Source organism: Podarcis liolepis, assembly GCF_965112155.1.
Source record: "Podarcis liolepis genome assembly, chromosome: 2".
Lineage (NCBI taxonomy): Eukaryota > Metazoa > Chordata > Lepidosauria > Squamata > Lacertidae > Podarcis > Podarcis liolepis.
The window spans coordinates 93,421,793-93,438,651 of record NC_139555.1 but is presented as its reverse complement, the minus strand read 5'-3'; the positions used below and the strand labels follow the sequence as shown (position 1 = coordinate 93,438,651).

Sequence of the window (16,859 nt, the reverse complement as noted above, 5' to 3'; positions counted from 1 at the left end):
TGCCTAGTCAGAATCCTTCCAATATCCTCTGAGATAATGAGGGAAAATATGATTGCCAGGCATCATCCCACCTTCTAGTTTCCAATATTAGTGTAAGCCCCAGGTCAAACCAAGAGACACGAAAGTCCACCGCTGTTCCATCTAGCTTAGTATTGTCTACACTGACTGACAGGGTCTTTCTATGGCTTCAGGCAGGTGACGTTCTCAGCCCTACCTAAAGATGCTCAGGGTCAAACCTGGGACTTTTTGCTGGCAGAGCAGATACTCTACTATTGAGCTACACCCCACACATGATGTGAATTTTAATTTGCTTTAACATTAAACTTCTTGTATGTTTTAATGAATTGTAATTTCCCCTGGTTTTATAGTGTTATCTTTTTATAAACCGCCTTGATGTTTCTTACCATGAGGTGAGGCATAAATTATATCAAGTAAATAAAAAATAAATCCACCAAATGCATGGAAGGGGGAGCATTGGCCAACATTGCCAGGCCCAATTGACCCACAGACCCCTGTGCTTTGGAAGGAAGCTCTAAAACAGGCATAGGCAAACTCGGCCATCCAGATGTTTTGGGACTACAACTCCCACCATCCCTGACCACTGGTCCTGTTAGCTAGGGATGGTGGAAGTTGTAGTCCCAAAACAGCTGGAGTTTGCCTATGCCTGCTCTGAAAGAGGCACTTCTGTGTTTGTACACCCACTAGTGCATTAGCATTATGCTTCTTAAATGTTAGTTTCTTATACTACACGACAAACCACTTTTAAAACTATGGGGCAGAGAATCCAAAGTAGTTTGTCACATGGCATTATGTCTCTTGTCCAGTTTGGGAAAGGCAACCCTGTTGAAGACACCTAAGAAAACTTCTGTTGCCCTTGGATACATTTGAAGTAATTGCTGGACCATCGAGCTGGTCTCACACACAGTGACAGAGTTACCCACTTCCTGCTTGAAGAGGCACATAGATGAGGTAGCTCACAGCAAGGCAGATCCAGGTCTAAGATAGTAAGTTATTGTGGTCCCTGCTCCCTCTCTCCAGTTCAATACTTCAATAGTTAATGAAGTATTTGTTCTTAACTGGCTTCTTCTTTAAGAAGATAATGCAGTAGCTCTATGGATTGTGGACGTTGTTAAATAATCAGTTGCTACAGAGGGCCACTAGATAAATGAGTTTCAAAAGTATTCTGTTCTGTAGTAGCAAGATTTATACACATGGGCTTAAGTACACAAAATGATTGCTAAATTTAACAAGGATAAGAAATGTAGTATAAAAAAGACAACATTGGCAACTTTATGGCTTGTAGGGCCCTTGAGGAGGGGCATAATCATTCACCTACATAAATGTGACTGTCTGAAAATATGACCGAACTAAATGCATAAGAATGAGTTCGCTATTAACATGGGTTATATTTTTTAACTATTATATTATTAAAATGTACTTTTTCATTTCTAATTAATGATTTATGTGTATGTAGAAGTAAAAATGAAAACACCTCCAACTGAAAGTAAACTCTCTTTGAAGGAACAAAAGGAATGAAAATTCAAAGATTTTCATAAAACATTCATAAAATTCACACATATTTTCTTTGACACTTCCATTGCAAAAAATAAAATAAAAAGGTAAATTAACTTTTCATAATCTACATCCTCCAATGCGGAACTTTTAGTCACTAAAATTTCTGAACTCATTAAATGCTCTGGATATATGGTAGAACATAAGTAATTTTTAGCTTTTTTAAGTGCGTTGAACGATCTTTCACTGATATAAGTCTTCATTTGATATAAGTAATGTTAAAAAACGAAAAGAATTGCCACCGTATTTGGAAATGGAGCACTCAGGCCTCCAATAATGAGCTTGTTAAGTACAGTGGGGGGGGGGGACTAAGGCACAATGCCATTAGGATGGAGCAGGTCTGTGGGCTCAACCAACATTGAAGCCCTCTGCCAGACTTAGACCAGCTCAGCCCAAAGTAGCCCTGCTCCTCCATGGAGTTTGGATCTGGTGTCCTTTACATTGGCATAACTTAAGCCCTCCTCCCATACTTAGGATTACTCCTTTGGTCATACCCATTAATTTCCTCATCCCGTACCTGTTTCAAAATTATGAACCACAGGTGTTTCAACACCTGCTTTCTGTAATGTGGTGGTGAAAGCAGAGGACTCACTCTCTCTTCCTTCCCCATTTTTGCAGAGCAATAACAGTTCACATATCAAGATGAATTTACCTAATTTACAATTTCCAAAATAATATGTGAACTGAAACACGGGCATCTTTTGAAATTCACACTCCTCCAAATTTTGCAGTGTTGTTCACTAGCCAAGTAATATGTGCAAAATGCAAATACTGGGCCAAAGTGTGTGTAAAATGAATATATTAGTGGGAAATGGCATATATTAGAGAAAATATAAATATTAGGTGAAATGTGTTTTGCAAAAATGTGTATTTTAGGCAAACTTGCATACAAAAAGTGTATAAGGAGAAAATGACACAAAAAGGCTGATTCATTTTCATGCATACTTTTTTTAAAAAAAAAACACTTTGCAAAGTGATACAGAAATGTGGAGAACTGAACTTAAGGAAGGGGGGAAAATGAGAAACTGGGAGAAGCCAAAGGCGGACAGATTAAGTGGCAAGTCCTAGTTACTGCTGCAAGTCTTCCCATGGAGCAAACTGGGGGTGCAGAATGTGGTTCTTAGTATGGTAGGAAAAAAATCTTTGAGAGATGAGGAACTCTGTGCTCACCTGTTTACAAATTATAAAGACCCAATTGAATTTATTCCTGAATAAGCATACAATAAACACAATTGCAAGGAATTAGATTTTGACTAAGCTTTAGGAGAAGCATTTCAGCAGTGGAACTGACTGCCTCAGTATGTGGTAGGCTTTCCTTCGCTAGTGGTATTTAAGGAGAGGCTGGATTGGTATATCTCAGGGATGCTGCAACCTGCTCTGTGGATTATTCATTGAGCAAGGGTGGAACGCCATGGCTTCCAAAGCCCCTTTCAGATCTACAGCTATGTGCCTATGGTCAGACTGGAGGAGTAAGTCCTATGTAATTAGTAAGTTGTACTTTAAAGTAAATCTAGAGAGAGTTAAGTTGCAAATTCCATGAAATTTGACAAAGGATTTGTGAAAAAACCCAGGGAAAAACCAACAACAGGTTGCTTGGTTTTTGAACATTTTAAATTATAGTGTGGATTACAGAATTCAAAATATGCATGCAGGAAACAAAATTGGATGCTTGCTAACATGGGATTTTAAGGTCATGACAATCTACGCTGGCATAATTGCCTGATTGGCTGGTTCTATCAATTTCATTTTGACAGAGCAAGCCCCTTGCCTTGCTTTCCAGGACTTGCTCAAGGATCTTTCTGCTTGAGCAAGATACGGGCAAGGTGGAGGTAAGAGCCATCTGTACGAAGCAGGGATACAAACAAGGGCCTTTCCTCACCTTCATTATGTAAATAAGCCCCACAAATCTTCAAGAAATGAGGTGTTATTATCAATCAGACATGAAATGTTTGCTGCTGTGTGGGAAGAGGAAATTGCCGGCAGACTATCTAGGATAGGCTGGAGGCAATTTCCCCATGTAAGATTTTGAAATAAAGGGCATTGAGTGCCATATATTTATAAAACCTTGGTTATGAAAGCAGGGAGGTGATGTGGTATTAAGGGCACATGAATGTTGGATATTTGAATCGTGTTCAGACTTACACTGCTTGCTTGCTTGCCTGCCTGGACTTCTGCTCAGCTGTAAAGAGAACCTTTCCATACAGCAGGGATTGGGCACACTGGCTCTCCAGATTATGTTGGACAATCTTGCCAACCATTGGCCATGCTGGGGCTGAAGGCAGCTGGGGGCAGGGGGCACAGATTTCTCATACTATCCATATAGGAGATGTAAATGTATTCCCATTCTGCCCCAAGCATACCGGCTTAAGCTTTCCTACCCCTGGTCTAGGGAACAGAGTGTGGGAAAATTCAAATGCTTTCTCAGCTGTGCACCTCACCAAATCCATGGTTTTGAAGCTAGTCTTTCAACCAGAAAAGTGCAGTCATTGAATTTAGAAGCTTGGGGGGGGGGTTATTGGTCATTGACTGTCATAAAACAACTTGTACTTGATCTTTCAACCTAACATCTCACAGAGCTGTTCTGATAATAAAATGAGGCAATTGCTTGTATGCTGTTGAAGAGTTATTTCTTTTTGTACCACCCCAATGTATGCATCAAAAACAATGGGGGAGACTTTCTGCAGAAAGTATTTCCTTGGTAAAAGGTGGCCAATGGAACTCAAGGGTGTAACACAGAATCCACATTTAGTTAGGCTTTAACTGGAAAAAGAATATTTATTTTCAATTGTTTTTTCATCTCACAGATGAAGAAACTTCGCATGGACCTATTTTTATTCAAGAGCCATTTGATGTCATTTACTCAGTGAGTTCTGAAGATCCAGAAGTAATTTTGAACTGTACAGCTAAAGGACATCCTTTGCCAATCTACAGGTAAGGTTTTTGCTTTGGTTTTGCAACTGTTACCATTTTGAATGGCTTTGAGAAGAGGTTAATGGAATATCACTCCACTCTACAATTTTTCAAATGAAGACTCAGCAGCAAAAATGTAAGAAATGAACATTGATGTGGTGACAGACAAAAAGAAAGAAGGTTGAACCTCTTAGTTTTAATCACAATAGGCATTTGTGATGGGAACAAGGAATTCCTGTCATAAATTCTGCATGCAAAAACTCTCTATGCATCATCCCCATTCCTTCTCTCTCATCTCTTACTCTAGCTTCATTTCTCTCTCTCTAGAAAAGCATAATTTGATATGTTCGTTTAACTGTAGTGAAGTGATAATGACAAGGCCCATTTACAACATTAAGCTAAATTTTCAAAAGTTATTTTAAATTCCATTTTGGTGTTCCACAAAATAACAAAAACTTACTTTAAAACTTAAGTACAGGTATAATTGGCTATGAGTCAAATAAGTCAAGATGTGAAATACATGGGATGTGGCTTCAGGGGTTTTTTTCTTCCAGCAATGCAGCGGGGGGGGGGGGACACACCTTCATGGAAAAAATGGAGGGAAAGGTTTGGACTATCTTTTTAAAATCAAGTGCCAATTCCCCGGCCCAAACCCACAACCTAGTTAGAAAACAATTCCAAAAGGAAATGTAGGAGGTTTCAGGGACCAGGAGTCTGAAGCAGAAGAGAATGCAGACCCAGGTCCAGATGAACTGCCACAAGATGAACCTGCAGAGCCTCTGCCCCACCTGCTGGGCTCAAGGATGTGGCATTGCTTTTCCTGACTCCCAACACTCCACTGCAAAAGACCCAGGTAGATCTGAGCCTGCCCAAGTGTGTCACAGTAGGAGATTACCAGAAAAGGCTGGGGTTTGCTGCTGACGACAAGGCTGTACCACCTCCTGTTCCTTTCAACTTCAGAACTCTGTGTTCCTAGAGCACTGCCTGAATCCTGCCTGGCACTTAGTTTGGGCTGGGCATTGATTGGGGGAGCAGGGCAGCAGTGGCACCAGCCCTACAGGGTTCCTTCAGAGTCCCAAATCTGCTGTCTTTACTCCAGAGGAAAGCTGGTGAATGCCTTATTCCCTTAGGAAGGAAGCCTGGAACTTTTCTAACTATTAGGACCCCTGCCAAAAGTCAGGGAATATTAACTAAGTTAAGTTGCCCCACCACCTCAAAGCACTTTATCAAAGCGATGTGGTTTCCTCACTCCAAGCTTTGCCCAACTATTCAATCCCTCCCTACTGCCTCACAGGCTGCCATTATTTTATATTTTATATTTTATATTTTATATTTTATATTTTATATTTTATATTATATTTTATATTTTATATTTTATATTTTATATTTTATATTTTATATTTTATATTTTATATTTTATATTTTATATTTTATATTTTATATTTTATATTTTATATTTTATATTCCTGCCTATCTGAATCGGTTCCCCCAGTCGATAATTCCAACCAATTAAACCATCAAACATTAAGAACTTCCTATACAGGGCCTTCAGATGTCTTCTAAAGATCAGCTGGTTGTTTATTTCCTTGACTTCTGATGGGAGGGAGTTCCACAGGGTGGGCATGACTACTGAGAAGGCCCTCTGCCATTGCTGGTGAAATTGAGGCAAAGAGAAAGATGAAGCCTCCTTCTGGAATAATCACTGCTGCTGCTGCTGACTTTTTCTCTCAGCCTGTTTGCCTCACTATATGCTGAAGAAGCTTAGGTATCCATCAGCTTCACTCATCAGTACCTGATTCCACCTCCAACTCAGCTGTGCTCATTTCCAACTGGTACAGGAGTTGAGCAGTGCAGCCATTGGGTCTGACCATCACCAATCCCTGACACCATAATTTTAAACTTTGGAGGGGAAAGCCAAAACCTCTTAATCCTACTAGGTTTACATGCATGCAGTAGAATCCCTCAGAATACACAGAAAGTGTTGTATTGGGAAGTTCCATCCCACTATGTTTTTGCAGAGTGAGGATGAAAGTTTGTTTTCTGTGGTGATACTATACATTTAAGAAAAGCCTATTGACTGCAGTAATATTTTTTTTGCAACTTCATTTCAAAAACCCATAATGCTTAACGACCTTACTACAAAAAAATATGGCACTGAAGTGAGCACAGAGAGAATAAGTAAAAATGAATCATTAAATCCCGCATTGTACAACAAACTACAGAATAAAAGGGCTGACTAGAATGAAAACAAAACAGAAGACAAACTATAAGCATAAAGTACTGTATATATTATTACATATGAGAACTCTGCAAAAAATTTGTTCTCAGTCAAACTTGGCCTTTATGGGTGCAATCCACATCCTGTTAAGATTGCTGTCTCACTACATACCAAAGACAATTACAGGTCAACTTAGCTGGCTGAAGTCTTTTTTTCTATTGTACAAATGGGATTTGAGTGCAGAGAGCATTTTGAAGGGAAGAAAAATTTCAAAGAACTCCCACTCCCGCCTCGGCCACAAATTTTGCTGCATGCAAAAACAACAAATTTCCTTCCAATTTGGGTGTATGAATCCACATGCCCACACCACCCATGAACTGGAGAAATTATTATTGTGGTGGATTTCTTCTGTGCCACAAAACAAAAGGGCAAAAAGCAGGGATCACATAGTTGAGGTACTCAGCCTGAAGTGCAACTGGCATGCTTACTCAAGCAGACTTTTCAGGGATATTGACTTAATCTATGACTCCTATTCTGACAGTACTCTCCTGCTGTATTGGGGTTTATTTTGGCACATTTTTAAATTGTTTTAATGATTTGGGTTTAATTGTGTTTTACTGACCCTTGCAACCTACACATAAATAAAGTTCTCATTTATCTCAGTCTGGACCCGTTTCATATTGGGATTCAAAATGGCCGTGTATACGCCATACATATAAATCCCACGACTCCCCCCCCCAACCAAGAATCCTGGGAACTGTTAAGCATGCTGGGAGCTTGGCACTGTGCAGGGTGAACTATCATTCCCTGGTATCTTTGGGGAATTCATGTACTTTCAACATATAGTGTGTGCTTAGCCTAAGTCTCCTCAACCACCACAAGCTAGCTAGCCTTCCTTCCTTCTCCTGCCAGCCCTTTCCCTCAGCCCCCAACTCATCTGATGGTGGAGTGGGGCAGTAGTCATGATGGCAAGGTGCATGGTGCAGATCCAGGCGCCCTGTAAAATTATTTTGTAACCATTATTATTATCTAGTAGTGCCATGGGCACATTCCCGTTTGCAGCTTTCTAGGTGTAAATGAATTAAAGAAGCCTTGTATGAAGGCATCCAGAGAGACTGTTTTTACTGCCCTTGGCCACTGTTGATCTGCCGCCCTCAGGTAACTGTGTAAGGAAAAGGTATTAGGAAAGGGTTTAGGGCAGAGGAGGACCTATGGCCCTCCAGAATTTGCTGGACTACATCTCTCATCATCCCTGACCAGTGCCCAAGCTGGCTAAGGGTTGATATGAGTGGGAATCCAGCAACAATCTGGAGGGTCACAGGCCCCCCAATTCTGATTTAAGGGTTCACTGGGAATTGGGGAAACATATAGAGGTGATAGATGGGTGTTTTGATTCCTTCATGCACCTGGTAACATTATCAGAAATGGAGCAGGGTTTCAAAATTTGATATTTGGCTAAAGAGAATCTGTCTGTTTCCAGTTTTTTGAGAAAATGCCCTGCCCCCAAGTCCAATTCTGAATCTAGCGGAAGGCAATTCATCTCATCCATCACTAAAAATAATAAATTTTTGTGAGCAAACTGCATAAACTACAATTTATTCTTCAATACCAACCATCCATTCAGTTTAACAAGCTGAGCATCTCTCATCAGAGTGATTTTAAAGCTATTTCAATTTTGTGCTATGAAATGCTGCACTGAGGCAGTTGCCTGGAAAGATCTTAGGATCTTGTTATTGGTTTTCCATCCTCTGCTATGTTTTCACCTGTTTTAAATTTTAGATTCCAAGCTTCTCTGGGCAATGATGTGTCTTGTACTATGTAGAGCACCATGCAGAGTATTGGTGGTATATACATTTCATATTCCATATTTAAACTTCAGGGGAAAGTCCTCCATTTTGTAACTAAACTGGCGATAGCCATGCACAAGGGAGAGGAACTGGCATCTTCAAAAAGAAAACCCTAATGCAAGGAATTTCCTCCTTTACTGCAACCGTACCAGTGCCAGTATAAGATGTTGGGGACTGAACTTTGCACCTTCAGCGTGCAATGCAGATATGAGACATAGGGAGATAAAAAGGGTACAGAAATAGCCATCTCATTGTCTCAGTAGGTCGTTTCCAGGTTTGCACTGAGAAGTTATTTTAAATTTCTCCTGGAATAGAAACGTGAGGACTTCTATAGATATAGAAATCAATAGAAAAATCCAAGACTTTAATGTAGCTGAGTACTCTACACCTACCCCAATAAACAAACAAACCAAGAGGTAACAGCAGTGCTTTTTTTTCTTCTAAAAAATGTTTAGGGGTACTCTCATTTTCCTACTCATATTGAAATACTGTCTTTCAATGAGGCCAAACTTAGATTCACAAAATGTTTAGGGGTATGCGCCCCCAGCCCCCCAGAAAAAAACACTGAGTAACAGCAAATGAAGGAATTCTTGTTCTTTCATAGTCCGTTCTTGTTTAGTGTGAAACATTTTAGAACACATAGGTAAAGGTAAAGGGACCCCTGACCATTAGGCCCAGTCGTGGCCGACTCTGGGGTTGTGGCGCTCATCTTGCTTTATTGGCCGAGGGAGCTGGCGTACAGCTTCCAGGTCATGTGGCCAGCATGATTAAGTCACTTCTGGCAGCGCACGGAAATGCCGTTTACCTTCCCGCCGCAGCAGTAGCTATTTATCTACTTGCACTTTGACATGCTTTCGAACTGCTAGGTTGGCAGGAGCAGGGACCGAGCAACGGGAGCTCACACCATTGTGGGGGTTTGAACTGCTGACCTTCTGATCGGCAAGTCCTAGGCTCTGTGGTTTAACCCACAGCGCCACCCGCGTACACACACAAAAGCCACCACCAAACATATTGGCACAAATTTCACAACAATGAAGTTCATTCTCCACATTACGCATTGGAATTGCCTGTGGTCCTGAGTGAGAGCCCTGCTTTGTGGTTCACACTGAATGATGCAGGTCAGGCTCTGAGTGGTTTATGACAACCCTGCAGTGTTGTCAAGCAGCACTGGAATTTCAACAGAAGCTAAAAAACTACAACAGTGCAATTGTATGTTTTGGTTTTACCCCACACCCCAATTGCCGGTTGGGCTGAGAGAGCAATATACAACAACCCGGCAGTGGAGTTCACTCTTACATACCTATTGCAGTTTGAATAACTGTGCTGAGAGCAAGCAGCTTACAGCTGCCCTGCAATATCAGGCAGTCGTCTGCATGCATTTCATGCTTTCTGGTGACACCTTTAAAAGTTCAAAAAGTAAAAAATAAAATTGGCTCATGAAGTAAGACCCAAGTTAGAGGAGGAACTCCTATCTTTCCTATTAACTTGTGTTTTATCAACCCCGATAGTCAGAAGCTCAGGTAGAAAAACAACAACACCTAACACACCTAACACCGTTCCATGTTGTTGTTGGGGCCCACTTGTAATAAATAATAATTTATGGGGAAAGTAAACACTCCTCCTAGCATATCTTTTAAACATAGCCTAAACCAACCATGTATATGGATTTGAAACTGAAATTTGTGGGACTTTAGGATTCTATGACAGAAATGAGGAACACCAATAGATTCAAGATGAGTCAGAACAGTTTATTAAAAAAGAATGTATCCATGATAATAATAGCTTTTAAAAAGGTTTAATTATAAACATACAAAGACAAAAAATGACATATTCCATATTCCACTCTAATATTCATCAAATGTATAATTTATTTCTAAATCATCAAGCTTTAAATGCATAACTTTAATGCAATGTATTAAAATGTAAATATATCTTCATATATATATATATATATATATATATATATATATATATATATATATAATTGTTTCTATACCATAAATTATTCATCATAATAGTAATGAAAAGGTTTTTAATTATACTAGTTGATGTTCTTGTTTCATATATTTAATAAAGGGAGATGATAAGGTTCTCAAATTGTTCTTTGTTTACCTTTCCTTAAGTGTACCATTTCTGTTAATTTGCTCATCGTGGCAAGATATCAAACTGCATTAAACCATTCTCGTTGTATTGGAAAGACTCTCCTCCCTGGAAGAGAGGGGAGTGGTTGTGGGCGGGAGCCCGAGCTCCGCCCCTAGCAGGGGCATTAGCCCCCTGCCTCCCCTACTCACCTGGCTGGCGCCCCGCCCATCGGCAGGCACCCAACCAGGTGCCTCCGAGGGGGCATTTACAGCAGCCTAAATGCTGCAGCGCCCCTCCTCGGCCTCACTCTCTGTCGTCCCGTCGCGAGTCACCCACCCTCCACTCCCTTTGAGCTCAGGGTTTTTAGTTTTCCTTGGCCTTGCTATGGACCTTAGGTTGGTCACCCTGGTTGTCCGGGGGGCCTGGTAGGAATTTTCCCATTTGGCATTAGGCTTTTTGGTTTTTTCGCCTACCTCGTAGCAATCGTCACAACTTTCGTGGTATTGGTGGGTAGGTTAGGCATTGGAATAATGTGTTGTGGTGTGTCGAAGGGCTAGGTGTGGCCATCGCCTATGCCTTCAATTTTTGGGTATTCCGTTAAAGGCTTCTGGCAGTCGTGTACTCTGTCCGATGCCTGCTTGGCGGGAGGCCATGGCACGACCCTCGGTGACATCAGGGGAGAGCCTATAGTTGGATGAGCATCAACAGGCTCCACCTACTGGTGAATAAACCCCCTTGTTTTAGACATCCAGTGACTAAGCCAATACCTTTTCACTGCTGTAATCAATAAAGTTGTGGCCTTTTCTTGCCCATTAACCTTATATCACATGTCCTTGTGTATTCATTTCACATTGCGGGGGTCGGGTCCTCGAACCACAACTATTGGAACACTCCATTTAGATGCTCTGAAATCGTTCTCAATTTTTTTGCTTTGCTTTTGGTTGCAGTTAATAGAACCCCAAAATAAATTTCATTGTTCTGATGCCACATATTTTAAAGTTATGCTAGAAGAATTTCATATGTATGTAGTATTCAACCATTTCTCAATGATCGGTTCTGAAAAATTCTAAAACTTCACACGTGTCCATCAAATGTCAGTTTTAAACATTTCTTTCCAATAAAACTGAACATTGTTCATTGTCTAATTTTAAATTGTATTATAAACTTGAGCAAACTGGACTTTCTGCTAGATTTAGGCTAATGCCCCTCTAATTGTTCAAAGTATCCAGTTGCCTCATGTCTGGTTTATGTTCTTTCTAAAGCACAGTTTGCACAAATAAAAGTAAGAAAGCTATACATTAGCATTTAAAAATCATGTCTAAAATAATTAAACTATACTGAATTACTTTTGAGCTAAGAATTAACTGAAATCGTTTCCATTTCTTGTTTTGTTTTTAATCTTAAGTAATTCACCGGAGTATGCATGATATGATTAAGCCTCACCTGGCAATCATAGGCATCCATTAATAGCTTTCCTTCATTGATTGAAACATATTAATTAAGAAAAGGCCCTAACCAGGAGCTCCTTCCCTGATCTATATGCACAGTTTAATAATAATCATACTGTGTGATTAGAATGATTATGGGGGACACTGTGAAAAATTCATTTGCCGCGAATAAGCCAACAACTTTGCATCTGTGTTGAGAAACAATTATAGACCTTAATTGGGAGCCCATGTAATGATGACAGCAGTTATTTCAGTGATTGATTCTGAAATTAAAGTGAGCTGGCAAATTAAACACCAGTACATCCAGAGCTAGAAAACTGAGAAGAAGTTTTGGGTCCAGGGCATGTTAATTGCACATATATTGAAATAAATGGGGAGTGGAGTCAAAATGATCAGCAACTGCAGCCAACTATTACAATACAGTGGTACCTCTGGTTACGAACTTAATTCATTCTTGAGGTCCGTTTGTAACCTGAAACCGTTCTTAACCTGAGGTACCACTTTAGCTAATGGGGGCCTACCACTGCCGCCGCTGCGCAATTTCTGTTCTCATCTTGAGGTAAATTTCTTAACCCGAGGTACTACTTCTGGTTTAGCGGCGTCTGTAACCCGAAGTGTTTGTAACCTGAAGTGTTTGTAACCCGAGGTACCACTGTACTGATGTGCTGTAGATACCTTATGACTTCTTGATGCTCCAACATTCATAAATCAGTAGGGGTTTCCAGTTTCACAGTAGATTAGAGAGTGGTGGTTTTTATGAGGTCATATATCCCAGCAATTTTGTACTCGCTGTTGACCAGCTCAGACCATTTCCTTCATGAGTGATGTTTATGGACAACAATGCATTCTAAGCTACAAAAGTGGTGAGGAGCAAACATTTAATTCAGGTTTGTTTCTAGTGGAATAAATCCAGGTAAAACAGAAGTGATGGCGGAACTAATGCAACCAGGCTACAGACATTCATTGACATTCCAAGGTTTCAGGAGGGGAATTCGGAAAGACTTATTTAGTGTACCTCTCCTCATCTCTTTTTTTTTTGCCACTGACAGAAAAGGAGAAACACCAGTGAGCTTCCTGCTGTAGTGGGGGCCAACCATGCCCAATCCTAATATCGCTCCAACCTGCAAGAGAGCAGGGCTCCAGTTACATGGAAGAGCTGGAGGAGGGATCTGATCCCCTTTACATTTCATGACAGGTCATTTAGCTACCATTTCTAGAAGGCTCCAGTTCTGTGTGCCTGTGAGAGTTGGTTTAGATGGGGAAGAATTTGTGTGGTTATCATTAATGGTCTATAGAAGCTGGGGATGCGCCTATTCCTGGACCCTTTTTAATTATGTGTGGCCCTAATCTCTGTCTTGTATAGTGTGACAGTGGATGATGATACTAGCAGGGAGGACAGGTAGCAAGGAGTTTTGAAGATGATGCCGCAGTTTCAGAGGTGATAGGCAGAGGAAATTATACTTGGAGTGGAGTGGCTGACCTCCATCTGGGGCAGAGACCTAGATATTTGATCCATATCCCCATTTCAGCCCTCCTACTCTCCCAGAAGTTTCTGGTATCTTACCTGTTGATCCCGTTGGTTTGGTGTTATTGAATGCCAGGTCAGTCTGTAATCAGATCATTCTCATCCATGACTTGGTTGTGGATGAAGGGGATGACCTGATGTGTATTACCAAGGCTTAGGTGGGTAAACCAGGTGTCCATCAGCTGTGCCCATCTGGGTACTCTGTGCAGCCCCCGACTAGAACGGGGAGTCAAGTGTGGTGGGGTGGTTGCAATTGTCCATAGAAGCACTATTTCTGCTACCAGAAAAGCTTTTGATATTGGGCTGGGTTTAGCAGGTCTGCCCTTGATGTTGGACCAGATTAAGGAAACAGTTGTTCTATCAACCACTCTGTGGCTCAGCAGAGCACTCTGTTGCTGACCGAGCTAGCTGAGGTGGTCTCTGGTATAGTGTTGGAAGACACCAGGATGATCAGAAATAATAATACCCAGGTCAGAAGCTACACTGGCCATGCATAGTTGTTTGGAGCATTGTGTCTGTGAATGTCAGCGGTGCCAGGAATTTGATTTTGCATAAGCGATGAGAATTCTGTTTTGCTACAACAAATGGTTAATCCACAGGACATTTTTGTTCTTGTGGAAAATATGATTATCTATGAAACACAATTTATTTTGGCATTTGTAAATAGCTGTGATATGTTGCAGACACGATTCATTTTCTCTCTAACGGACTAACAGAGACAAATCATGTTTTAAAATAACAGTGTTATCATTATTACATTATCAATCTCAAACTAGTGGTATAAAAACATTCCTTTTCTGCTTTCTTCTTGCCCTTTGAAGTATAATTTGTTCTGATTTATATCTCTGAAATCATTGCTATAAGCAAATTTATTACATCACTGGCGAAGACTGTAAAATATTTCTAGGTGCCTTTTATAGTAAGAAAAGTATGTAGTTGTGTCATCCTCCTATTGCATTTGAATGTATAACTTTGTATGTATGAATAAGTTATAATTATTTTTTGTAGACATTTGGATGCTTGCCTAGGATACACCATTAAATAGAGAGGATTTTTCAAACAGTAAAATTTACAGGGGAATTTACAAGATGGATATAAAAACCAGTCTGCTGTGAAATATGGTATGATATTCTAATATTTTAACCATGGTTTTATTGTTGCAGGTAAGCTACAGCACACTATTTAAAAAGGAAACCTGAATAGCCTCCGTAAATTATAAGTATAATTTGATTTTTTTTCCCTCAAAGGTGGAAGCAAAATGGCACAGATATTGATCTCACCATGAGTTATCACTACAGGCTGCTTGGAGGCAGCTTAGCAATCAATAACCCACATAAAAAACAGGATATTGGAACATACCAGTGTTTGGTCACAAATTCGTTTGGAACAATTCTGAGCAGGAAAGCAAAACTCCAGTTTGCATGTAAGTTGCATGGATATTTTATTTCCTCATCAATTTTGTTTTTGCAAACAATGTATTAGGCAATTAAAACATCAATGAAATTTGCTATGAAATGATTGAACTTGCTCATCTTTCCCTTTTCATGCTGAATTCCAATATCTTTCCCCAGTAAACAGCAATAATGAGACAGATATACTGGTCCTTGCAACACACAACAATTATCTACAATCGAGGGAAAGGTCAAGAAAGATGAACACAATTAGGTTTTGCTTAATAGAGCTGTTGCTATTCGCTCACCCCACCCCCACCCCCTGGGATGCCTTTTTTCATGGTCCGATTGCTATTTGTAAGATACCTGCTCCTCACCCTGCTCTAGGTTGGAAAATGAAGTAATCACAAAAGTATAATGATGTCCAGCAGAGTCACAGAAATGTCACACATGGTAATTACCTTACTGACATTTAGTTGCATTAACAGGAATATACACCTCCGCACATTTGCTTTGTAATTGGCATGCCATTGTTGCTTGCACCTAAAATATGTAGCTGTCCTTTAAGCACAGGTGTATGTGTGCCCACGCATAGTGAAAGCAATAATAAAATCCAGTAGACCACACTCACGCACGCACACAAACACAGAGAGAGATGGAAAAGATAGAAGAAATGTATGCAGCCACATTCTTCCCTACACCAGAGAAGTATACACATATCTAGGTATAAGTATAAGCCAGGGAAGTCAAATAGTGCTACTGCGGACACTGGGTCCTGAGTCACTGTTCATGAAAGGAGAGCTTTGCTCATGGACGAGCCTGTTCTACTTAGAGGACACGTAGTGTTGTGGAGCTCTTCCTTGAATAGAAGGCTATTGTGTTCGGGGGTGGGGGGGGACGTCCGATCCAAGCCATCGGCAGCAATCCAGCCAAACAGCCTCATCTATCAAATTGGGCACCCCCCACTGTGGAAGCTTGAGACTGCAATTCTAAACACATTCAGAAGGGTGAAAGCCCCACTGAACTCAGTCGCTTATGAGAAAACAACACATCGGACCGATCCGTTAGGGTTCTCCGCTGTGGACAGCTCTAGATCACAGCCTTTGCCTTTTTATTCTTGCAGCTCTTCTTCAAAAAGCAGCTTGGAGAAAGTTGCACATCCCCCACCCACCCCACCCCGCCGCCACCTCCCTGCCATCCTCCTTTCGTCGTCCTCCATCTGGGCTGGCTGCCGCACTAAGAGAGCAATTGTTTTTAATGCTCATTAATAAAATATACTTCGAAAGGCAGCCTCATGGAGCTGTTTCAGACATCGGTGCTGGTATTAATTATTAATCCTTTTCTGTTCCTATTACAAATTGCCTGTCACAGAGGTCATAGAAAGGAGGCTGTGGAAACGGCGATGGTTCACAGACTAGTGCATGTGTGCAAAGGTGGCCATTCCTGTCTGTTTCTGCCATGGTCTTAAGTCATTTTTCTTCTGACTGCTCAAAGGTAAAAGCAAACTGACTAATGGAAATGGCTATCAAAGTAGGACTGGAACCATCAGGACACGAAGTGCTTGGCGAACAGTCTGCTTTAATGCTCTCTGTGGAACCAGCACAGAATGAACTTCTCTACCCCCGACTCTGTGTTATCCCTTGTAGGGAAACGTACTGTCATAATTCACACTATGACTTGTGTTGCTCAGCATTATGGCTCGTTTGTGGAAAGTTGGTCAGGGGGATGTCAATTCCTGTGGAGACTATAATGTGTAGCCCACTTCAAAGTATTCAAGTGGTGATAAATTTGTATCCAGGCGCTTACTCGAGAGTGAGTATATTTATATGTGGTTGGTGGTGGTTTCAGTCATCCTGTGTTAGGAAG

General features: G+C 40.8%; 1 protein-coding gene across 7 annotated transcripts in view; it reads left to right on the top strand.

Annotated features, from left to right (window-relative positions):
* The window catches only part of CNTN6 (contactin 6), a 193,842-nt gene that overhangs the window by 65,295 nt on the left and 111,688 nt on the right, over positions 1-16,859 (top strand). For 6 of the 7 annotated variants that reach the window (XR_014522923.1, XR_014522924.1, XM_083491366.1 and 3 more), the window contains exons 3-4: positions 4,377-4,503; positions 14,850-15,025. Coding sequence is in view for 4 of the 7 variants with exons in the window: in XM_083491366.1 (XP_083347492.1) it covers positions 4,377-4,503; positions 14,850-15,025 (303 nt within the window). In the remaining 3 variants the exon portion in view is untranslated. Of the gene's footprint in view, positions 1-4,376; positions 4,504-14,849; positions 15,026-16,859 lie in introns of those variants that run through there. The other variant, XM_083491369.1, reaches the window with a different exon arrangement.